General features: G+C 45.1%; 1 protein-coding gene across 1 annotated transcript in view; it reads right to left on the bottom strand.

Annotated features, from left to right (window-relative positions):
- LOC111159051 (aldehyde dehydrogenase 1 family member L1) overlaps nt 1-25,315 on the bottom strand; it is a 116,423-nt gene that overhangs the window by 64,415 nt on the left and 26,693 nt on the right. Inside the window, exons 2-9 of the mRNA XM_022521430.1 lie at nt 20,784-20,935; nt 18,526-18,760; nt 17,525-17,690; nt 15,587-15,688; nt 14,679-14,768; nt 13,567-13,704; nt 11,351-11,476; nt 7,815-7,906 (exon numbers count right to left, since the gene is read on the bottom strand). Coding sequence (XP_022377138.1) covers nt 7,815-7,906; nt 11,351-11,476; nt 13,567-13,704; nt 14,679-14,768; nt 15,587-15,688; nt 17,525-17,690; nt 18,526-18,760; nt 20,784-20,910 — 1,076 coding nt within the window. The 5' untranslated portion in view covers nt 20,911-20,935. The remainder of the gene's footprint in view (nt 1-7,814; nt 7,907-11,350; nt 11,477-13,566; nt 13,705-14,678; nt 14,769-15,586; nt 15,689-17,524; nt 17,691-18,525; nt 18,761-20,783; nt 20,936-25,315) is intronic.

Below are 25,315 nucleotides of genomic sequence, written 5' to 3'. Positions count from 1 at the left end.
GAGATGCCCTTCAACAGACAAATGGATAAGGAAGATGTGGTCCATATACACTATGGAGTATTATGCCTCCATCAGAAAGGATGAATACTCAACATTTGTAGCAACATGGACGGGACTGGAAGAGATTATGCTGAGTGAAATAAGTTAAGCACAGAAAGTCAATTATCATATGGTTTCACTTATTTGCGGAGCAAATGTTATAAGAAATAACATGGAGGACATGGGGAGTTGAAGAGGAGAAAGGAGTTGAGGGAAATTGGAGGGAGAGATGAACGATGAGAGACTATCGACTCTGAGAAACAATCTGAGGGTTTTGGAAGGGAGGGGGTGGGAGGTTGGGTCAGCCTGGTGGTGGGTATTATGGAGGGCATGTATTGCATGGAGCACTGGGTGTGGTGCATAAACAATGAATTCTGGTACACTGAAAAGAAATTCAAAAAATAAAAAATTTAAAAAAAATAAAGAAAAGACAATTTCAAGCCAGTATTCCTGATCAATATAAATGCTAAAATCCTCTCAAAAATGATAGTAAGCCAAATTCACTGTCACCAGATGGAATTCTCAATTGCAATGGTGGTTTACCTTATGGTCAAGGGGGCAAGCTTTCAGTTATATAGGATGAATAAGTTCTAGAGATCTAATGCACATCGAGGTGACTATAGTTAATAATATTGCAATGTATAGTAGAAATTTGCTAAAAGAGTAGGGCTCAGATGCTCTGTCAAAAGTAAAAGTAACTATGTGAGATGAGTGTGTTAATTAGCTTGACTATATAATCATTTCACAATGTATATCAATCATACTATCACACACCTTAAATATTTACATTTTTATTAAATAAAAGAAAAATTATAAAATTGTCTTTAAGCTACAAATCAAGAAAAAGAAGTGAAGGAGGGGGAAAAAAGGCTTATTTTTGCATTTATGAAGCACTGCCAGGTTATATGCTGAGTTCTTTCTTGCATGATCACAGCATATTATCCCCAGGCTTTTGGTTTAAGGCAGAGATCAGTTAGTGACAGCCTATTTTGTCAATAAAGTTTTATTGGAACATACACACACACATACAAAGATATCACACACACACACACACACTTTGACATACTGTATTTTTTAAAAACCTGACATATTATGGGAGCTAATAAGCAAATTCAACAATGTTGCAGGGTACAAAAGCAACACTGGAAAATACATTGCATTTCTACACACTAACAATAAACAGAAATTAAGAAAACAATTCCATTTAAAATATCATCAAGAGGAATAGAATGGCAATAAAGTAACCAAGGAGGCAACAGAGTTTTACACTGAGAACTACAAGTACTGCTGAAAGTAATTTTAAAAGGCCTAAATAAAATGAAAAAAATATAACCATTTTCATGAACTGGACTACAGCTGGACATGAATACAGACTATAAAATACCTGAGCAGTACTCCTAAAAATGTTAACATCATCAACATCAAAGCAAGTCTGAGAAACTATCACTGTTTAGAAGAGACCTAATGACTAAATATAATGTGGTATCCCACATACCACCAATGGGGTAGTAGGATAGAAAAGGGACATTACACAAAAATTAAGAAAATCTGAATAAAGTAGATCAACTTTAATTAAAAATAATCTAGCAATATTGGATTACTGATCATGACAAATGTACCATTCTAACATAGGAAGTTAATAATAAGGTGACTGATGTGGAGTATATGGGAATGCTCTGTACTGTCTTCACAAGGTTTTTGGAAATCTTAAGCTATTATAAAATAATGTCTTGAAACAAGCAAAAATGGAAACACAAACACTAAATCTTATGAGACACAGAAAAAGCAGTTTGGTGATGAAGGCCAACATTAAGGGGGAAAAAATCCAATAAACAACCAAATTTTACACTACAAGGGACTAGAAAAAGAAGAATAGTTGAAGTTCAAAGTTAGCAGGAGAAAGGAAATAAAGATCAGAGCAGAAATAAATAAAATAGAGACCAAACAACAACAATAACAATAAGATGACAATAGAAATGATCAACAAAACTAAGAGCTAAATTTTTGAAAAGATAGACAAAATTGACAAATCTTTAGGTGGGCTAACTAAGGAAAAAAGAAAACAGCATCAAATAACATCAGAAAAGAAAGAGGAGACATTATAAATGATACCACACAAACATGAATGATTATAAGAGACTACTATGAACAAGTACACATCAACAAATTGTATTACCTGGAAGAAATGGATAAATTCCTTGAAACATAATCTACAATCCTGAATCATGAAGAAGTAGAAAGGGGTGGCTTAGTTGGTTAAGTGTCTGCCTTCAACTCAGGTCATGATCCCAGGGTCTGGGAATCGAGTCCTGAGTTGGGCTCCCAGCTCTGCAGGGAGTCTCTACTTCTCCCTCTGCCCCTCCTCCCACTCATTCTCTCATTGTCTCTCTCTCTCTCCCAAATAAATAAATACAATCTTTTAAAAAAAGAAATTGAAAATCTGAACAGACCAATAATGAGTAAGAAGAGTGAATCAGTAATCAAAAACTTCCCAACAAAGAAAAGCCCAGGACCAGATGGTTTCCCTGGTGAATTCTACCAAACATTTAAGGAAGAACTAATGTCAATGCCTCTCAAATTCTCCCAAAAAACTGAAAAGGAGGGAATATTCTCAAATGCATTTTATGAGGATAAAATTGCTTTGATACCTAAGCTAGGTAAGGACACCATAAGAAAAGAAAACTACACACTAATATCCCTGATAAATATAAATGCAAAAATTATTTTTACTAAAAACTGGCAAACCAAACTTAATGACACATTAATCATACACCATGACCATGTGGGATTCATCCCTGGGATGCAAGGATGGTTTGACACCCGCAAATCAATAAATGTGACACCCCATTAACAGCATGAAAGATAAAAATCACATGATTATCTCAATAGGTGCAGGAAAAACATTTGACAAGATTCAACATCTTTTCATAATAAAAACAGTCAACAAACTTGGGAAGAGAAGAAAATTACCTTACACCTTAACATTATAAAGCCCAGATGTGAAAGCCCATAGCTAACATCATAATAGTGAAAGACTGAAAGCTTTCCCTTGGAAAAAAGACAAGGATGCCCATTCCAGCCACTTTCATTCAACATAGTAATGGAAATCCTAGAAAGATCAATTAGATGGGAGGAAGAAAGAAAATAAAGAATAAGAGGCATCAGAATTAGAAAGGAAGAAGTAAAATGACCTCTATTTGCAGATGGCATGATCGTCTACGTAGAAAGCCCTACAAATTCCACAAAATATTGTTAGAACTAATAAACTAATTCAGTAAAGTTTCAGAAAACAAAATAAACATACAAAATCAGTTGCATTTTTATACACTAAAAATTAGCAATCTAAAAAGGAGATTAAGAAAATAATCCTACTTACTAATATCAAAAATAATAAAATACTTAGGAAAAACTCTATCAAGGAGATGAAATACCTATATACTGAAAACTACAAAATATAGCTGAAAGAAAGTGGGGAAGACACAAATAAATGGAAAGATATCCCAAGGTCATGGATTTGAATATTGTTAAAATAATCATACCACCCAAAGCTAGTTACAGATTCAATGAAATATTTATCAAAATCTCAATCTTATTTTTTATAGAAACAGACAAAAACAATTCTGAAATTCATATGGAACCACAAGGGACTCTGAATAAACAAAACAATCTTGAAAAGAAGAATAAAGCTCTCTTTCTAATTTTTCTGGGGCATCACACTAGTTTCAAAATACATTACAAAGCTATAGTAATTAAAGCAAAGTGGTACTGATATAAATAGACATATAGACCAATGGAACAGAATAGAAAGTCCAGAGATAAACTCTTCCATAGATGAGTAACTGATCTTCAGTAAGGGTGCTGCTAATATACAATGTGAGAAAGATCATTTCTTTAACAACTGGTGTTTGGAAAATTGGATATCTAAATGCAAGAGATTGAAATTGGGCCCTTATTTTTTGCCATATTTAAAAATCAACTCAAAATGGATTAAAGACTAATCAAAGACCTGAAATTACAAAACTCCTAGAAGAAAATATAGGGAAATTTTTCATAAAATTGGTTTTAGTGATGATTTCTTGGATATTACATCAAAATCATGGCAACAAAAGCAAAAACAGACAAGTAGAACTGCATTAAATAAAAAGCTTCTGCTCAACAAAGGAAACAATCAATAGAGTGATAAGGCAACCTATAGGAAGGGAGAAAATATTTGCAAACAATATATGTAAGGGGTTAATATCCAAAATACGTAAGGAACTCTCACAATTCAACCACAACCCCCCCCCCAAATAGTCCAATTTAAAATGGGCAAAAGACTTAAATAGACATTTCCCCAAAGACACATACAAATGACCAAAAGGTATATGAAAAGATCCTCAATATTACCAATAATTAGGGACATGAAAGTCAAAACCACAATGAGATATCACCCCACAAGTATGAGGATGGTCTTTTTTTAAGTGCTCAAGAGAAATCTGAACCCTTGTCCACTGATGGTAGGAATGTAAAATGGTGCCACCACTATGGAATGGACAGCAGTGTTGATATTGCCGAAAACATTAAAAATAGAACTACCAAGGACATCTGGATTACTCGGTTGGAGGAGCATATGACTCTTGATCTCCAGGTTGTGAGTTCAAACCCCACACTGGGTGTAGAGATTACTTATATAAATAAATAATTTTTAAAGTTAGAACTACAATAAGTAGTTCTATCTACTTATGGTAGGTAGTTCTACCTAACTACTATAAATCCCATTTTGGTGTATTTATCCAAAAGAACTTAAATCAGGATCTCAAGCACAATCCCGTATCGGTTATTCAAAAGAGCCAAAGGCAGAAACAATCTAAATACTTGCCAACACATGAACAGATAAGGAAAATGTGGTGTAAATATACAGTGGTATATTATTCAGTCTTTATGCTATGAAATAAGCCAGTTAAAGAGGGACAAATACTGAATGGTTCATAATGCATGTCAAGTAATCAAACTCACAGAAATATAGAGTAGAATGATGGTTGCCAGGGGCTGGGCAGAGAGAGAGAAATAGGGAGTTGCTGTTTAATGGGTATAAAATTTCAGTCATGAAAGGTTAAACAAAAAGTTCTGGATATCTGTTGTACACTGTTGTACTTACAGTTAACAATACTGGAATATACACTTAAAAATTTGTTGAGAAGGTAGATCGCATATGTGTTTTTACCATAATCAAAATAAAAGGATATATGTTCTTAAGTATTCACAAAACAAAAATGAATCAGTTTTATCTGCATCCTACAGTACACCTCAGCTCAAAAGCTCTAGGCAGCTCTGGCTTGTCCTCAGGACATCATTTTCTCCGGTGTCTTAAATTCTTCTTCTGAGCATTATTTAAAAAAAAAAATGATTTTATTCTTCATACTGACGACATACATAAATCAGAATGAGTTACAAGAGACCTGTAGTGTCCGAGGCTTCCAAGCACACAGGCCCAGTTCAGGCCTTTTCCTATATGTGGTAGGTTATAAAACTGGCTACAATGCTCCACCTTTTCTGTAGCCCCAGCCTTTAGAGCACCTGCCATTAGGAGGTGGTGTCCATTTCCTTCCTCCTTGAAGCTGGGCCAACCCCATGACTTGCTTTGGCCAATAAATGCAGCAGATATGATGTGCTCATGTGGACCTTCTGCCTCCTGGGATCCTCTCACCATCATAGGAGCAAGTCTGCACTGTAGTGGCCCTCTGAAGGGTCCATCCTAGACCAATGAGCCCCCAGCTGACCTGGTAGCTGACTACAAGCACTTACGTGAGCCCAGCTGACATCAGTCTGGCCTAGTTCAACTGAGCCCAGTTCAGACTGCTGACCCACAGAACTGTGAGCTTAAAAAATGGTGGTGTTTTCAGCCACTATTTTTGAGGTGCTTTGTTACACAGCAAAAACTGATACAATACATATCCCCATTCTCATGATCATAGTTGCTTTTCTGAACCAACCCCTTTTAAGATCTTCCCCAGAATCTCCTCCAGGTGCACAGCATGGAACTCCTCCTCAAACTACCATTTACGCAAAGCTTTTTATTATAATATCATTAAAATAAAGGAGAGAGGCCTGTCACCAGGATGACTTGGCATTACTCAGTTCAGCCTCAGGTAGACTTTTCAATTTGGTCAGACAGAAGCTGCACTCTTAGCTCACCCCAGAGCAGAAGTGTAAACCTCCTCCTTGATTGTTTGTTTTTTTTCCCCCAAAGTTCTTGGAAACATGTAAGTCTTCCTTTGCATTCATGGGGGACTATATTTCACACATCTTAGTTCACCCTGGATCTCTTTTCCTCATCAGTTCACTCCTCTGTTTGGTACTGTCCACTCTACAGATCTGCTGAAGGAACCCAAATGCAGAGCTCAGCTGAGTGTTTCTCTGACAGTCTTCTGCACACCCTATCAAGAGCACACACTTCCTTAATTTCACACATGAATTTTTCCTCTACTTAAGCGAGCTCCACAGAATTTCCTTTGCACCTTCCTGAAGCATAAGAAACTTCTCCACATGTGTGGTACACATCTTTGGTTCTGCCTTCACAACACCCACTTTCCCCCAGCACTGACACTTTCCAAGAGAACAACTTTCTCCTCTCTTTCCAGAGATGTGGGTTGAATGTAGTCCTCTCAACCCCTGGCTCCAGAGGACACATGACCCAGCCCTGGCCAGTCAGAGCATGCCTCCTCCTGGCCAGCAACTGTTTCTTACTGGGGCACATGACTCCATCAGAATCAGTCAAATTCAAGTCTAGGACTTATGTGGAAACTGCCAGAGACCTACCACCTTTTGACTGGAAATGCTGATAACACAAGAAACTAGAACAGAGCTACTGTGCAGCCATCTTGTCACTATGAAGAGAAATCCTACCCCAAAATGAAGCAACAGACAGTGACAATGTTAATGACATAATTTGAGTCTTTGAGGTGATCAGCCATGCCTAAAGAAACTATCATGGTACTTTTGACTTTTGTTCTTTTTTGTCTAAAGCAGACTAAACTAAGTTACAGTTGCTTGAAGAAAAGAAGTTCTACTATATCCCACATCCTTCCTTTTATAGAAATTAGAACTTACCACTGTTAAATGGAAAGCAAGATGGTTCATATGAAGTTGAAGAATGGGTAACCTAGTCTATGGTGACCCCTAACTGCCCATTCCCTTTCCCCAACACCTTAGCTTTCACTGTGGATGTTGGAGCTTGTGGCAGTTTTAAGATGGAGCTGCACATTGTTTGAGCCTCCTCCCGTTGAGGGCTGGGTCTCAGTGCCCCAGCTCTTGCCATCAAATCTGGGCAGCTTGTGACCACTGAGAAACAATCAGGTCAGTGGCAGTGATGACATGTGACCATTCAGGCCTGGTCTGCATCTGTCTTGTTTGCTGGCATCAGTGCACTCAGAGCCACAAGCCACCACCTACAATGACACCAAATCCCAAAGCAGCCACTCTGAGGCTGCAAAACACAGGTCCCTAGTCGGTGGTGCCACCTCAGCAGATGCCAGCCCTCCAGGCCCAATGGCCAGGCATGGCAGTGAGAAGCCACCTTGGAGGAGGATACCCCTGCCCAGCTCTTCCAGATCCTGCCAATTCACCGACCTACCACCATTCGAGATGATCCCTCAAGGCCTACACACATGGGTCCTTTCTGGATCCCTGATCCACAGACATAACAAATGGTGGTTGTTCCCTGCCACTCAGTTTTAGTGTGGTTTGTGACACAACCACAGGCACCTGGGAATGCACCCTTCCACTCCTGGCCTTACCTCACAACGTCGACTGATGCAGCCCCTGACTTGAAGAAATCGGTGGAGTCTTCCACCTCCAGGACATTGGGGAGAATCCGTTTCCAGGCACTCTAAAAAACAGGTGCAATGAGAAAGGGCTCCCAGGGGACCTGAGAGCAGGCACCTTCCAGGTGAGAGCAGACCCTGATATGCATTCGGACTACCTACTGCCAGGCTGGGCTCTCTGTCCATTCCAAAGTGCTGCTACTCTCAGGAGCCTGATGGTAATGGAGCAACTGCCTCCTTGGGGAAGTAGAAGCCCAAGGAGCTAAGCTACCGTCCTCCTGAGCACCTCACCTTGATCCCAGCCTCTCTGGGATACCCATACCAGTTCATGGGCAGCAGGAAGACCGGACATGCAGAGCTCAGGATATGGCTGTGGACCAGCTACTCTTAAGCCCACTTCACGCCCAGTCTCCCCTGGATGCTGTCACCCTAGTGAGGTCCCCAGAGTGACACTGGTGTTTGGGTATGTTGCAGTGTGGAAGGGAAAGCAAAGTGTGGGGTTGGTTCTGAGGATAAAAACGAGGCACACTGATGGGGCTCAGGAGGCCTGCGTCTTGTCTTCACTAATAGGCTAGCTGGTTCCATGCTCCTCTGGCCCAGGGCCTGCAGAGGGCAGCAGCGCCCACCAGCCAGCCCCATGGATGAGCATGGAAAGGGCAATGCCAGTGGGTAACACCATCCAGAATTTTTAAGACCATCCAGTAGGTCAGGCTGGGATAGCTGTTCTCTGGCTGGGTTCCCAGTTGGGCTTCTCAGGACAGGAGAAGATGCCTCACCCTCTGTCTAAACTTCAGGTCTGGCTGATCACTGACCCAGATGGAAGTGGGTAGGTCCAATTAGGACCAGCCCCCTGGCACCCTTAACCCAACCTCTCCTTGGCTTTCTCTTTCATTCTTGGAAAGGTGTTGTGATTTGCCCTTCCCATGCTCAGTGTGACCGTCAGCACCCATGCTGAGCCACTCCCTATCCCCACTTGATTACTGCCTGCCCTAAATCCTCCACCCGAGCCTTTGCCTACCAGGGATGCCCTTCTCTGAACCCCAGCTCACATTTAAATCCTGGGCAGCCTCTAAGGCCAACTACTGTGTCACTTCTTCCCTGAAATCTCCACTGACTGCTGTGCTGGCAAAGGCCCTCTTCAGACCCAAGTGGCCTGGGGCCGCGGGTCACCTGATGGTATGTGGGCATACCACCCTACGGTACCTACAAGATGCACTGGCCCTTTTCAGATGCATGTGGAACCTCTGAGAGGCAGTGCACCCCAAAGCCACATTGCCTTACTCAGATCCCAGCTTGGCTCCTGACAAGCCATGAAGATGCAGACAGCCTTTCAGTGCCTATTTCCTCATCTGTGCAAGGAGTTGATAATGGCTGTGGGGGATGTCTTGCCTGAGGCAGACAGAGCATTTGGTGTACAGAAGGAGCTCAGCAAATGTGGCATTTGTGCCACTGGCAGTGCTCTGCACAGGCTTGGTTCAGGAGGGTATGAGGTTGGGCTTTTTGCCAAAGGCCTACCCCAGCCCACAGTGTGCACTTGGTGAGGTCTGCTGAACACAACTGACACCTGCTGCGGCTGCCAGGATGAGCTCTCTCCATCAACACCATCCTGGTGTCACACAGGGCCACAGCCAACCCACACTGGCCTCTCATCCCCGGCCATCTCCCCTCCACCCCAGTTGCCTCCAGACCAGGCATTGTGAAAGGGCCAGCCCAGCTGTGACCAACAGGTGTCATGATATCAATGCTAAGGATGACAGAGGCCCTGTGGCAAGCCACACAGCAGTGGAAGCCAGGACTCCAGCCCCACCAGCTGGGCTCCAAGTCCAGGCGGGCGCTCATCTGCTGTGACCCCACCTCGGGTCTCAGGCTCCTCAGCTGGGAAATGAAGGTAATAATAGCACCTACTTCATGGAGTTGTTACAGTAATTAAGCACACTACCATTCCTGAAGAGTCTAGAACACGACATGGGTGCACACTGTGCAAGTATGTGCTTCTCCTGACAACCACTAGGCCCCTTGCCAACATTTGTTGAGGTCCTCATAGGTGCTGGCTGAATGGACCCTCTCCATCTGTGTTCTCTCCTTTACCACTCACAACACCCACAGGCATGGGGTTTATTCTTCCTAGTGCACAGATGAAGGACACAGCTGCAGCAGCTTTTGACTCAGGTTTAACACAACCTTAGCTCACCCTGAGTGCCACTCAACTAGAAGCTGCAGGCCGGTTTGCCCAGCTGGCCCCAGAATCCCCAGCATGCTCAGGGCTGGGGCCAGAGCAGTGGTCCCAAGAATATTTTTGAGTGAATAGGCTTTCTTTTCTTTTTCTTTCTTTCTTTCTTTCTTTCTTTCTTTCTTTCTTTCTTTCTTTCTTTTTTTTTTTTACAGACATTCAGAATGTTCAGCTTTCTACCAAGGAAATGCTCAGTGGCCTCTGGAGCAGCACCAGCTCTTAATGTCCCTCCCTTGCTGGGTCCTGTCCCCTGCACTTGTCATCAACACCCACAGTCACCAATGTGGCTGCCAACTGATCCACCTTCACTCACCACAGCCCTCCTTTCCCCCAAACTCTCTCCACTCAGCTCTCAGGGCACACCTCCTCTCCTCCTGCCCAGGGGAGCCTGCCTTGATTATTTCTTCTAAAATCATCCTCCCCCTCCCCCCACCAAGGATCTTGTCTCCACCACCCTATTATTTTGCTCCTGGCACTTCTCTTTGTCTGAAATTATCTTATTCATGTTTGGGTGTTCATTAGCTCTCTTCCCCATGAAAAAGGACACTTCATGACAACAGGGACACTGCTTATTGTCATATTCCTGGTGTCTGATTTAGCACCTGGCATTTGATAGGAGCTCATGTATTTCTTAAACAAGTCACTGAGTACCTGACTGAATGAGTGAATGCGTGGAAATTCATCTAATGCCTTCCATTCAATAAGACTAAATGCCGTCAATACCTTGCCTCCCAAGGAGAGGGAGATGCGTATGGGGAGCAGGAGGGACCAGGAACAACTCTGGGAAGTGACCTCTGATTCGACTTGTGGTGGAAGGGACTGAGTCTCAGAGAGGGAAGTGCTTTCTGGCATCATGCAAGGCAGCTGGATTAGAGTCCAGGTCTGCCTATGATGCCCATGCTGGTCACAGTGCAAGAGACTCCCCATCAGGGAGCTTTTCTGGAAGGTTACACTGCACATATTCTTATCAAAGGGCCATGGACTTGGAACCTGCCTTTGTCATCTACTCCAGGGGCATATTGCTTCATTTGTCCACCACTGACAAGGAGAGTTAGAAAAGTCAGACCCAGCCAGCCAAATCCCAGTGCCCCAGTGACAAAGAAGAGAGCAAGGGGACATCAGAAAGCTTCAAGACAGGATAGAACCAACAATGTGCCTGGGGTCAGCACATATATCCACAGAGGGTGTGCACACCCAACTCCAGGGAGTGTGAGTCAAAAAACACATGTGCAGTGCTCAACCTGCACAACCAGACAGAATCCCTGAAGGGATCTCTTACCCTCACAGCCTCTGCTATGACCAGCTCTTCCTCGGTCAGCTCAAGGGCACTGCTGTCTGCTCCCTTGAAGAAGTGGGAGGCTGGGATCATCTTGCCATCCTCTAGCTGGATGTTCTTCACCAGCAGCTGCAAAAAGAAGGCTTCATAAAACCCAAGGTTGGCCTCCTCTCAGGGCGAAGAGTATGTAGTACTCCATATGTAGTAGTGTGATGGGCACCCCACACACTTCTCTAACTGTCACCATGAGAAAGGCCCAAGATTAATGAGGAAGAGAGACATTCAGAGTGGGCATGCTGGCTATTCTATGGACACGGAGGGAATGGTAGAGCTCACTTCTCCTGGTCACCTACCCCACCCAAGCTCTCACTTCTTTTTAAGTTTAATGATTTTATCATTTCTATAAAAATGTCTACTTATTAGACACAAATAATTCAAGCACGACTTGAAAGTTGACCAAAAATAGAACTAATCACCTAATAGACCAGCTCCCAGAAACCCCAGGGAAACATCTGGTGAAGGTCATCAGATGTCCCATGGGGTCTAGAGGTGGGAAGAGGAGCAGACAAGGACATTTGTGTTTGACAAGAGTGGTTTATAGGAAGGCACACTCTATATACATCCTGACATAACTGGAGCCAAGTTCCCTGCCTGATCTCCACCCTTTTGCCTTTTGGAGATATTCTGGAGCTTTCAGTGAGCTAAAGCCCAGCCAGACCCAGCTAGAAGTTCCTGAAAGATGCTTCAACCAAGGGTCTCTTCCAAGACTGCTTCCTTTGCTTTGCTGTCCCTGTGGACATCAAGGAAGGTGCAGTTGGTACCCCCCATCCAGAGCTCCTCTTGGATGGTGTCCCCATCCTCTAGCTGCTGCATGAGTGGGCCATTAGCAGCCTACATCTGCACCTTCCTCCTCCATGGCTGTTGCTAGATAAACACAGCCACACACAAAAGACCAGGGGCTATGCCTTACTGCCAATCCCCTTCCCCAGGGGCAGCAGAAACTGAGCACTTAGTGATGTTAGCATGCAGCAGATGCAATTCACACTGCAGAGCCTGGGATGAAATAAGTCTGGAAGACTCCAGAACCCTTATATCTATGCTTAGCATTGTCCTATGTCCCAGCCTAGCCCTAGGTTATGTGGGATTTTTCAAGAGCACTCCCTCGATAAACCAGGTGGACAAGAACTCCTGTCTCAGATGCTGTTCCAGGGAACTTGACCCAAGACGGATAGCATCTTTCAACTGCATGTATCAAGCATGAATACTTAAAACAACCCATCACCGTAAATCGCAGACACTGAGGGCAGCCTTGGGCCCTCCAATGGCAGGGCACAGTAGGGTAGGTACCCAGAGTGAGCTCACACCAATCCCCGGCAAAGCTGCTCCACACTCCATCTGGCCTATACACACCAAGGCAGCCAATGGTTCAACATTCACAGGGTTTGTTGAGATCCCCAAAATGCTTGGAGACCCCCGCCTGTACTCCTTCTCTGTCCCCAGTATATTAAGGTCCAGACCTACCCAACCACTGAAGAAAATAACTATTAGTGGCCAAGAGGTGCGCTTTGGAGCCAGAATTTTAGGGCTTGAATCCCAGCTCCGCCACAAACTCACTTGGTGATGTTAGGAGGGTTATTTAAACCTCTTTGTTTCAGTTTTCTCTTCTGTTAAATGAGTATAATACCTATCTCATACAGTTGTTGGGAAAATAAAATTTAATTGATATAAATTGTTTTAAAATAGCGCCCAGGCACACAGAAGGCACTCCATCAATATTAGCTGTTACTCGGAGTTGCAGAGTTTGCTAACATGAGTCTGGACATTTAGTGTGCCCAGTATGGCTCCAAGGGTTCTTCCCTGTGATGTCCCTGTTCAGAAAGAAGGAAACTGAGGCACAGAGTGACCACACCCCATGGCACCTGGACACTCTGCTGAACTAAAAGGAGGCTCCAAGTTCAGGGCCCCCGGGACAGGGCCTCTCCGATTCCAATACCCTCATAGGGCTCCAGTACCCTCTGGCTGAGGAGCCTGGTCAGGAAAAGCAAGGAAGGAGCCAGACTTCCCAGGACAGGGAAGTACAAGCATTGTGTTTTCTTACAGATTCCTGGAGTCTGCAGTCTCATTTTGCCATTTTCTCTAGAGCAGCCTGGGGTCTAACTGCCAGACCTGAGCCCCGGGAGCCTACAGTACAGACATGTGACTGAAAGCAGCACCATTACCATTCTGTCATCATTCCCGAAAAGGATGAGTCCCGCTTTGGTGACTATCCCCGGCCGATGGGCTTCTGAGATTGGCAAATTTTCTCCCTCAGGCACCAAACCTGTAGTGTTTAGTGTTGAGTTGAAGAAAGTCAGCTTCTGTTGAGGACAGGAAAACCAGAAGATGGTGGATGAAAGAGGTTCCCACTGCTGGCAGCCCAGGCTAGTCTGAGTGGGGTTAAGGGGATGAAGTGGGGCTGGGTGGGGCCAGGGAGAGGAAGGAGCGGACCAGGGCAGCCACAAGACAAGACCTGCAACCCCAAGGATTCTCCCTCTAGGGGCACAAACAAGATCTGGAGGAGCCTTGGAGGCCTCAGGGAGCCCTCAAGCCCTGGATGTCCCTTAGACCCTATATATTAGCCCTTGGCCTCAGTCCTCAGGTGGACAGGCATCAGGAGAAATCTGCTCAAGGCATCACAGAGTGCCCTGGGGATGCCACCAAGCTTTGGTCGCTTTGCAAAGAATCTTGTGGTGATGAGGACAGGAGACAGACTCCTGGACAAAGGCTGGGCTGCTGGGCTGCTGGGCTGCTGGGCAGCAGTCAGGGGTTTGGATAGTCTGAGGCTTTGTGGAGGACAAGACTGCCCTGTGGGGAACAGACAAAGGTTCCCGCTTACAATCCTGACAACACCTCTCAATGCCTCTCGAGAGCCGGCGAGCCCTAGAGCTCACTATCTTCAGCATGTGAAGAATGCCCACTGCTGAATCCCTGGCCTAAATAAACAGGTTGCCCTTCCCCACTGGGGCCAAGTCAAAGTCGGAGCTGGACTTGGGATCCCTTTGAGCCCATGGTGATAGTCAGAATATTTTACAAGCAATACAGCTTGAGCTCAGAGTTGCTATAGGACCCTGGAGGCCTTGAGCTGCACTGGACCTTTATCCTTCAGCCACCAGATGGTGGACAGGTCTCATGGTTCTTGGGGGAGGGCGGCTGAGGTGACTGAGGGCACTTGGGTGGGGCTGGGGTTCAGGGCAGTTTATTTGCCAGCCAGTTCAAACGTATTTTGATAGTTTTTGCAGCCAGCAGGGCACACCAGTTCATCTAGCCCAATCCCAGCCATGCACAAACATACCTGCCCACAGGCCTCTGTCCAGGCACCCGGCACCTTGTCATTCCCTCGGATCCAGTTATGAATGGCCTCTGCTGGCTGCTCCCAGTTGATCTGTGGGGCAAGATGTGTGTGCTCAGCCAGTCTCTTCCCTACTTCTTGGTCATACCCTGCCATTCCCCCATCTTCCCCCAACCCCTCAACTCCAGGCCACCTCCTACCCCACCTGTGCTCTGATGACCTTAACTAGGTGGAGGTCTGGGGAGGAAAGTGGGAAGTCTGGCTTCCTGTTGGACATTTGGGTCTGAGCCCCTGAGCTGGGATAGGCCTCTCCCAGTTCTGGGTGTTCTCTGACACCAGTCTTTCACTAGTTGTGTAAATGTCAGGATGGCTGGGCAAGATAGCATTCTCTTAAGATGGCCAAAGCCTTACACAGCCTCCCCAGCACAAAGTGCAACCCCATCCCATAGGCATCCTCCCACCCCTGACAGCTTCTCCTCACCTGCAGGGCTCACAGAGATCCCTATGCACCTCATAAGGCCCGAGCAGAAGTACAACCCATAGGTCTCCCCCACACCCCCAAGGCTGCAATAGCTCCAAGAAACTGAATTACCTCTCATACCCCATCTTAGAGACTTCCAGCTCTATGGCTGATTTTTTACACACTGCCCCACCCCAGCTCTTCTCTTTGGTGACCCTCCTGCCCATTCTTCCCTAAGAGGAACAGAGAAGAACCCAGAACACACCCTGCTCCCTGCCTGTCCAGGTGCCACATGACCTTTCTTCATGTGTTTCCTGCTTTGGCTGCTCTCTTTCCAGGCCTTAAGCAATTACAACTTGGCTATTCAGTCTGAACCCCAGCTTCCCTGAACACCCTCTGCATCCCAGACCATGCACTGGCAAGCTCAGGGTGGGCAGGGCCCTGCACTCACCTTGGCTGTTTCCTTCTTCTGAATGCCCTCATAGGTGGCTCCTTCCTCAGGCTGAGGGAGTCTGGGGGCTTTGCCCTCTGCGATCAGCCGCACAGCCTGCACCTGGGGAGGCCGGGTCAGGTGGCATTACCAGCATTACTACCCTCCCCTTACTCCCAGCCCCTGGGTTCATCACCGGCCTGGACTCAGCCCCACATTGACTGGACTTGCCTAGCCCCACACCTGATACACAATGGGCACCCAAGGAATATCCATCATAGGAACAGGTACAGTTAGCCTGAATCTAATTCCAATCTGAACGGGTACAAAACCCACTCTCTCACTACAGACAGTTTTACAAGATTATATAGAAGATGTTGTATCTTCTGAGTTCTCAGAAGAAGACTATATAAACTACAGGGCCCTATAGAGGTGTAACAAACACGGATTCCCATGTTTTCATTTAAAACCTTCCCTGACTTTTAAGGAGAATGGATCCTGAGCCCCATGATGTGTTTGGATGTCCGAGATTAAGCACAAAGTAGTTTTTCTGTTAAGGAAAGGGGACGGTTACAGAAGAAGGAATCAGGGAAGTGGGGAGGATAGCGAGGGAGCCTGGGTCCATCCTGAAGGGGTCCTGGGGGGAGAGCCCCAGAGCCGCCCAAACCAAGAAGTGATGAATGTCAGAAACGTCTAAAGCAGGACTGCCCTCCAGAATATTCTTCAGTGGCGGATATGTTCTATGCTGCAACAGTCCAATACAATGGCCATCGGCCATGTATAGTTCCTGTCCTAGGGATCTGAAAGCTAGCTAGTGGGACTGAGGAACTCAATTTTTAATTAAAATCCAATTTAATTAATTTAATAGCTGCATGTGACTAGCAGCTGCCATATTGGACAGTGTAGCCCCAAAGGATGTTTTTAGTTGTTTCCTGTGGGATATGCCATGTAACCCCCTTCTCTGTCTCTCTATCAAATCTCCAGCAAATCTACTTTGTTCACTACTTCTGTGAGTAGGTGGATTCCATGGGAGAGAATACAAGAGGCATCTTGTTTGACACAATGTGAAAAATAAAAGGTGGCTGGCAAGAAGCAGGAGCAGAGGGAAGGGGATGGTTGACATCTGGGCAGCAGTGAACAATCTTAGTCATTGTGATGCTTATTGCTACCTCCAAATAGGGAACGCTCTCCTCTGAGACATGGCCTCCTGTCTGACCCCTGCCTGATGCTGGTATCAATGGGAAGCTCAAGTGTGTCTGCCTTGGGCCAAGCCTAGCTGGACTCCTTGGGCTCACCACCAGTAGCCCCACGGACACATCAGTCCCTATGGAGTCAGGCCCCACAGGACCTGCCTGCCATGCCAACCACAACTGTCTGACTTCAGTCCTTTTTGTCTGTCTTGCTCTGATGACAGAACCCCCTCTCCTGCAGACAACTCAACCTGCATGACTACAGTTGGCCTTCTCTGATTTTTTATTCATGAATTCTGTGAGAAAAGGAGTTTTTCTTCCTTTGGAATCAAGAGGTATAACCCTTGAGCCACCAGCAACTGTCTTTCCTCCCATTTGATGGCAGCCCACCTGAAGATGAAGATAATCCAACAGAAAAACAGAATCAGTAAGGGGACAGAGATACAAAATCCTATGACATGGCTTATGCTTCTGGACTCAGCCATGCTTGACACCACCCTTGCCTTTTGTCTTCCATATTAAATGGGCCAAAAATGTTCCCTTCTTGGATAAGCTTTCTGAACTGGGTTCTGTCAGTTGCCTAACACTGCCAAGAGTCTTGCCTAACACAATACACTGTATGTCCTAATCCTGCCTCTTTGAGACCCTGAAATGAGAGCTCTCTCCCTCCAGCATCCTGGAACTGAAGAGCAGCCTGGTGGGGGCTGGCCTAGAAAGGGAACCAGGACAGGGAGGCTCACATGTGGTGTGGCCAGCTCCCAGCACTTACCATCCCTTTGATGCCTTCAGGGAAGAGGAAGCGGTTGTACAGAGTGCTCACAGTGTCATCCGGGAGGATCTCACACTCCTTTTGGAGCAGAAGGTCCCCAGTGTCCAAACCGTCATCTGCCCAGAAGATGGTAAACCCCCCTTTCTTGTCTCCATGAATGAGGGTCCTGGGGAGCACAAGTATGAGAGCCTGAGTCCAGGAGGAAGGACCAGGGAGAAGCACAGACTGGGGGCAGCTCCTGGGGCCTCCGGTCACCCTCCAACAACCTCCTCCATGCCCTGCCCCTGAGGGGACTGATACCTGTTCAGGTGAGAGCTGGAAAGAGAAGGCATTTACTGACACCAACCACTTGCTAGGTGTTGTGGTAAAAGCCTTATATGCCTGATGTGACATAATACCCCAACAGTTGTCACAGGCATTATATGCCCCTTTTATAGATAAGGAAACTGAGGCCCAGATAAGTGATGTAACCAGAGGTCAGGGAGCCTGAATCCCAGTCTGACTAGAAACGTACTCTTTTCCCAGCTTAGATATCTCCCCTTGCTGATCACCCAACTGAACTGCAGTACCCATCAGTCACATCATCCCATTTATTGTCTCCTGAGTGCTTCTCAAGTCCAACTGTCTTCTTCAGGTGACCCTTACTTCATGTCTATCCCTTTCCAAGGGGGATGCAATGGTGTGGGTTAATGCAGGCTTCTGGTCCCACGGCCTGGGTTGTACCCTTGGGTGAACACCTTAACCAGCTCTGTCCCAGTGAAACCTCCTACAGGATAGAACACTGAAGTGCTCACTTCCCAGTTTCCTGGGGGGGTGCAGAGCACTTGATGATGCCTGTCCCTAGTTCTCTCTGGCACTCCTGATTACTCGTCACACCTCACCAGTCAGCTGTGTGGATGCCATCTGATAGCATCTGACAGGACGGGGCCCTGCATGATGCCTGCTCTGTGCTAGGGTAGGATGACTTCTGGGCAGAGGGGGTTGTTTTCACTCTGTCTCACCAGTTGATGGCCGAGGCCCCTCGGTGCCGGGGAAGCAGACTTGGGTGGTAGATGATGGAGCCATGGCAGGGGGCGTTGATGATCTCCATAGGTATGAACTGACTGCAGAAGGGCAGGACGTTGAGCTCGGCACCCAAAGCCTGGTACTTCGCCACCACATCAGGAAGGGTCTGTCCTTTTGCCCGCCAGCGGGAGAGCTTGAACACTGGTACTCCATCCTTCTCGGCTTCCAGGCCTGTGGAGCAACAGGTGAGAAACCGGCCCCTCCCTGCAGGCACCCACCCACAGCCACTGCCACCTTCCCAACAGAGTGACTCCTGCATCTTCTCTCCCAGCCTGTCCCTCCTGTCCTTCCCCACTGCACAGCGGAGCTCCACTGGGCAGCACAGAAGGGACAGCACTGAGGGGATAGCACTGGTCAAGGGCAAGGTTGCAGAGCTGTTCTGCATGGATGGACTGCTGCTGACCTCCAAGACATCTAAGCTCCCCCCTACCCAGACTCTTGTCTGGCCCCCCAAAACTGGGCCCTTCTCCTCAACCCTTCCTGCAGCCTTGTCATGCTGTCCCCAAGTTACTGTCCTCCACCCTTCTCCTGCTCTCTGGGATGGCAGCTGGGACCCTGCAAATTACATTCCTGTTTCATCAGCTGCTCCGTATCAAGCACTACTGATAAGCGGTGTTGGAGGGAGACTAAAAGGCTGAGGAGAAGGGGAAAGAAGGGACTCGCTCCTTTGTCAGGTTCCAGTCCTGACAGCCCCCCACCCTCCTGCCTCACTTCTTCACCCTAGAAGGGGCACTGTCTCCCCAGAGTAGTGGCTGAATTAGTTTGCTGTTTTCCCAATATCTGCAGAATTGGCCCTAACGTACACCTTCCTCCCACCATGTCCACCCTCTGAGTTCCAGGTTTCAGTGTGCAGGGACCCCACCCCACCCAGTCCCCAGCACCTGTGAGCAGCATGCTCAGTACAGCCCCAAGCTTCCAAGTTCTACAGGTTACAGCTTCCCTGTTTACCCAGCCTGAAAGGTGACCTCTGCCCTCAGCAGTCACTACCCCAACAGCTTGGAGTTCTGTTTTGCCTGCCCTCTTCAGCACCTAACAAACACATCCCTGTACTGGGTTCTCTGTTAGAAGACCCAGCATGATGACTAGTCTCTGACTAGACCTGACTTGCTCTCTAGCCCCCTCTGCCTCTGCCTTGCATTTGGGGATATCAAGGGGCGGAGGGCAGGGGGGGATTCAAAGTGAGCAGACTAGACTGTGCTTGCAAAAGCTGTCCATACTGTGATCAAGGGAATACTTCTGCAAGACATCCAAGGTCAGGGTCAAATCCCAGCTAGGCTCCATCTGGGTCTAGGCTCAGAGACTAGTATCAGTGGTCATTTAGTGGCTGAGGACAGGGCTCAGGCTGTGGTGAGGTCAGGCTATATCACAGGTCACACTGGGGTCAAGTCTGAGACTGAGGCCTGGTTAGCATCACAGTGGTGCTGGACCTGGGTCCAGGGGTCAGCTGTGCTTCTCAGTCTAGCGAGATTCATTAACCCTATGAACCATGCCCCTGTTTTTGGCCAGCCCCACAAGGCTCTTTTCTCAATCTGGCCTTCCATTTTTAACCTCTGCTCTATATTCTGCATCCATCTGGCCTCTGAAGGACCTGAGTGTCCCTGGAGTGTCTGTACATTTGACCTGAGGCCCTTGCATCCTGAAGTGCTGCTGAGGCTCCCAGTCTAGAGGCTAGTGATTCTTAAACTGTGCATCTCATAGAGCCAGATGCATCAGCATCACCTGGGAACTTGTTAGAAATACAACTTCTCAGACTCAACCCCACCCTTTTGGACAGAAACTCCCAGGGAAAGGCTCAGCACTTTGCATAGCAGGCACTCCCACTGATGGAGATACCCTGAACATTCACATTTGGGAACAGTGACCTGCGGTATCTCCCACCTAGAATCAGCCCTTCCAGAGCCTGGTGCTGGGGTCAGAGAAGCCTGAAATTGTCAGACAGCAGGACCCTGGGGGCAGATTGGGCTTCTCCCTGACCCTTCTCTAGGACACAAGCCCCACCCCATGATCAGTTGGGGAAGGGGTCTCTATTTTGTTCCAGAAAAGCCAGGCAGCTGGTTGGCACCTGAGCAAGATTCAAGGTGGACCATGTAGGGCTGCCTCCAGCCAGGGATGTCCATGACCACCACAAGACTTCTGCTCCTGCCCATAGCTACCTGACTGCCCAGGCACCCCCTTTCCTGGGCCACCCACTCACCGAGGGGATCAGCCTTCCCATCCTTGTCTGGGACAGTAAATACACCCACGACCTCATGGCCCTCCTTCCTGAGGTGGCAGTAAACTTCCTGGCCGAACAAGCTTTGCCCAATCACTGCGATCTTCATGGCAGAAGGGATGGGTCAGAAGGATCTGGGGATGGAATAAAACCACAGTGTTAGACATAGTGCTATGACAGGATGCTCAGGGAGCTGGCCCTAGTCTAAGTGGACAACTGCACAGCACCTTGTCCACCCTGCCCACCTCCACCACTTAAGGTCACCTCTGGGGCTCCCTGAGCATCAGACCTCTGCAGAGAGCTGCTACTGTGAAGGGCCGGAGGAGAAACTTTTGCAAGGGCGGGATTTTATATGCCCCAGTGGGTGATTTGAATGGAGATTATAGAATTAGGGATTCCTCCTTGAAATCCTCTAAATTGGCATGGAACACTGGGAGGCAAGTCCTCTGAGATGTATTTAAACATATTTCTGTAGCTATGCTGTGTTCCTCAAACAGCTTTCAGCCTGCTCATCAGGCTTATTTCCCTGAGCCAGAAAGCAGCAAGGACAGCTGGGCCTGAGGGTCTGCTTATCTCCACCTCATAGAAAAGAATGCTTGGGTGGATAGGCCCTGAGGACTGAAGGCAGGGTCAGGGGGAATGAAATGGGGTGCTACTGGGCTGGCCAAGTAGAAGGAAGATATGTGAAATAATGAGTAGTTACATCATGCAATTGTCTCCAAAGTTTGGTCATTCAATCCCCATGCTCATATCTGTAACACCTATTTTTCACTTGATGTATTTCTTTAAATTATCCATTTGTAAAAATATACATGTGTTTTTGGAAAATGTGATTGATGTACTAACATGCTTCATACATACAGAAAAGTGCGAAATTATAGGTATGTAGATCAATGAATTTCACAAACTAAGCACACTTCTATAATCGGCACTCAGAGAAAGAAACACTCCAGCAGCTCCCATATATGTATGTTTGTATTTATAAAAATAGAATCATGCAGTGTAATGTTCTGTGGATTTTTCCCACTCAACATTATGCACATTGTTGCATGTAGTTGTACTGTGCTCATTCTCATTGCTGCATGGTATTTTACTGTGTGAATGTGAATAAATACATTTATTCATCCATTCTACCATTGCTAGATATTTGGTAGTTTCCAGTTTGAGGTTATTATGACAAGGATGCTATCAAGATTTGGGCATATGATCCTTACTGTGTATAGACACATATTTCTGTTGGGTAAATTCCGTTCCTAGGAGTGGAATTTTGGGGTCAGAGGCATGAAAATGTTCAGCTTTAACAGATTCTGTCCATTTTCCAAAGTGGTTGTACCAATTCCCATGCCCATTGTTTGGCATAGAGGCTTTGTGTCTTTTTCTTTCATCTATTTTGCTAACATGAAATATAGCCATGTCATTGGGCTTTAATTTGCAATTCCTTGATGACTATTGAAGTTGAGCACCTTTTCCTATGTTTATTGGCCACTTGAACATCTGTTTGTGGGAACTGCCTCTTTAAGACTTCTGGGTTTTTTGGTTTGTTTGCTTGTTGTTGTTGTTTTTAATTGGGTGGCCTTTTCCTTACTGGTTTGTAGCAAAAGAGGGGTTTGGTTTTGTTTGTTTGTTTGTTTTGATTTTGTTTTTTAATAATCTGGACTATCGATCCTCTGTCATACACATTTATAAAACATAACTTCAATTCTGTGGCTTGATTTTTTTCACTGTCTTATGTGTGTTTTAATGAACCCAAGATCTTAAACTTAACATAGTATACTCATCAAAATTTCCCTTTATGGTTAGTGGTTTTTATAATCTATTTAAGAAATTGTTGCCTATGCCAATTCATGAAGATGTCCATGACAGACAGCTCTCTGTCTTCTAAAATCTTCATTGTTTGACAAAAGAGCAAAGTCAACAAAATGGAGCAAAAATAGTTTTTCAACAAATGGTGCTGGAACAACTGAGCATCCACATGCAAAAATGTTAATCTAAACACAGACATTACTCCCTTTACAAAAATTTACTCAAAATACATCACAAACCTAAATGTAAAATGCAATATTACACTCCTAGAAGATAACACAGGAGAAAATTTAATGCCCTTCAGTACGCAGTGACTTTTTAGATATAACATCAAAGTACAATTCATGAAAGAAAAAATTGTTAAGCTGGACTTCATTAAGATTAAAAGCTTCCATTCTGCAAGACATTGTCAGCAGAATGAGGAGGCAAGCCACAGACTGGGAGAAAACATTTGCAAAAGATACACTGATAAAGGACTGTTATCCAAAATATACAAAAAACTCTGAAGACTTAACAATTACAAAACAAATCACCTCAATAAAATGTAGGCTGAATTCCTAAAGAGACACCTCACCAGACAAGATATACAGATGACAAGTATATGAAAAGATGCTCCACATAATACATAATCAGGCAAATTCAGTTTAAAAGAACAAAGGGATATTACTACTACACACCTATTAGAATGACCAAAATCTGGAACACTGACAATATCAAGTGCTAGTAAGAACGTGGAGCAACAGGAATTCTCATACATTGCTAATGGGATGCAAAATGACATGGTCACTTTGGGAGACATTTGGCAGTTTCTTATGAATGAAACATGCTGTTACTGTACAATCCAACAATCATACTCTTTGGTATTTACTCAAAGGAGCTGAAAACTTTCATGCACACAAAAACCTGCACATGGCTGTTTTAGAACTTTTATCCATAATTACTAAAACTTGGAAGGAACCACAAAGTCTTCCAGTAGGTGAATGGATTAATAAACTGTGGTATATTCAGACAAAACACTGAAAATAAATGAGTTATCAAGTCACAGACATACAGGAGCCTTAAATGCATATTACTAAGTGAAATAAGTCAATCTTGAAAGGCTACATAATGTATGACTCTAACTATACGACATTCTGGAAAGGGTAAAACTATGGAGACATGAAAAGATCAGTGGCTACCAAGGGTTGGAAAAGGGAAAGAGATGAATAGGTGGAGCACAGGATATTTAGGCAATGAAAACACTCTGTGTGATACCATAATGATAGACACATATCATTATGCTTTTGTCCAAACCCATATAAGGTTGTACCATATAAGGTACAACACCAAGAAAAAACCTAATGTAAACTATGGACTCTGAGTGATACTCTATTGGTGTAGGTTCATCAGTCATAACAAATGTATCACTCTGGAGGAGGAAATTGATAACAGGGGATGTTTTGTGTGGCAGGAGGCACTGGGTATATAAGAAATCTCTGTACCTGCCCCTTAATTTTGCTGTGAACTTAAAATTTCTCTAAAAAATAAACTCTTAATTTAAAAAAAGAGATATTAGTAAAAAAAAAAAAAAAAACTTTTATTGTTTTTTTTTTTTCATTGCATGCAATCCTTCCAGAATTGACTTTTGTCTATGACACAGAAGTCCAGAAATGTTTTTCTAGTACCATATATGGATAAATCTGTCTCTGGACCTGTATTCTTTTCCATTGTCAGTTTGTCTATCTTTTGTGTTTATTATAGCTTACAAATTTTGTTATAATGGTAAAAGATATGTAACATAGAACTCACCATTTTAATCATTTCTATTTTTTTATTTATTTGAGGGAGAGAGAGAGAATGAGAGAGAGAGAGAGAGAGAGAGAGCATGAGAAGGGGGAGGGTCAAAGGGAGAAGCCTCCCTGCCAAGCAGGGAGCCCAATGCAGGACTTGATCCTGGGACTCCAGGATCATGACCTGAGCTAAAGGCAACCGCTTAACCAACTGAGCTACCCAGGAGCCCCCACTTTAATCATTTCTAATGTGCAGTTCAGACATTTTTTTTTTTACATTCACAGTATTGTGAAAGTATCACAACTATTTCATCACTCCAAACAGAAACTCTATATTCATTAAGCAATAAGTTCCCATTCCCAACCACTACAAGTAGCCCCTATTAACCTCTAATCTACTTTTTGTTTCTTTTGACTATTTGACTATTCTTGGTATCACATATAAGTGGAATCATACAATATTTGTATTTTGTATCTGGCTTAGTCTATCTAGCACAACATCTTCAAGCTTTAAACATGTCATAGTATGTATCAGAACTTTATTCCTATTTACAAAAGAATTTTATTTATCTATTTGTGTGTGTGCATGTGCATGCATGTCTATATACATCCATTCATCTGTTCCTGCACACTGGGCCAGTTCTACCTCTTGGCTATAGTGAATAATGCTGCAGTGAACATTGGTATACAAGTATCTGTTTGAAGTCAGGGAACAACAGATGTTGGCAAGGATGTGGAGAACAGAGAATCCTCTTACACTGTTGGTAGGACAGCAAACTGGGGCAGCCTCTCTGGAAAAGCAGAGAGTCTCCTCAAAAAATTGAAAATAGAACTACCCTATGACCTAGCAATGCATTAGTAGGTGTTTATCCAAAGGATACAAACATAGTGATTTGAAGGGGTATATGCACCCCAATGTTTATAGCAGCAAAGTCCACAATT

Source organism: Enhydra lutris, unplaced genomic scaffold, assembly GCF_002288905.1.
Source record: "Enhydra lutris kenyoni isolate GAN:26980312 unplaced genomic scaffold, ASM228890v2 scaffoldscaffold66, whole genome shotgun sequence".
In the NCBI taxonomy this organism is placed as follows: domain Eukaryota; kingdom Metazoa; phylum Chordata; class Mammalia; order Carnivora; family Mustelidae; genus Enhydra; species Enhydra lutris.
This window is presented reverse-complemented; position numbering and strand designations above follow the sequence as displayed.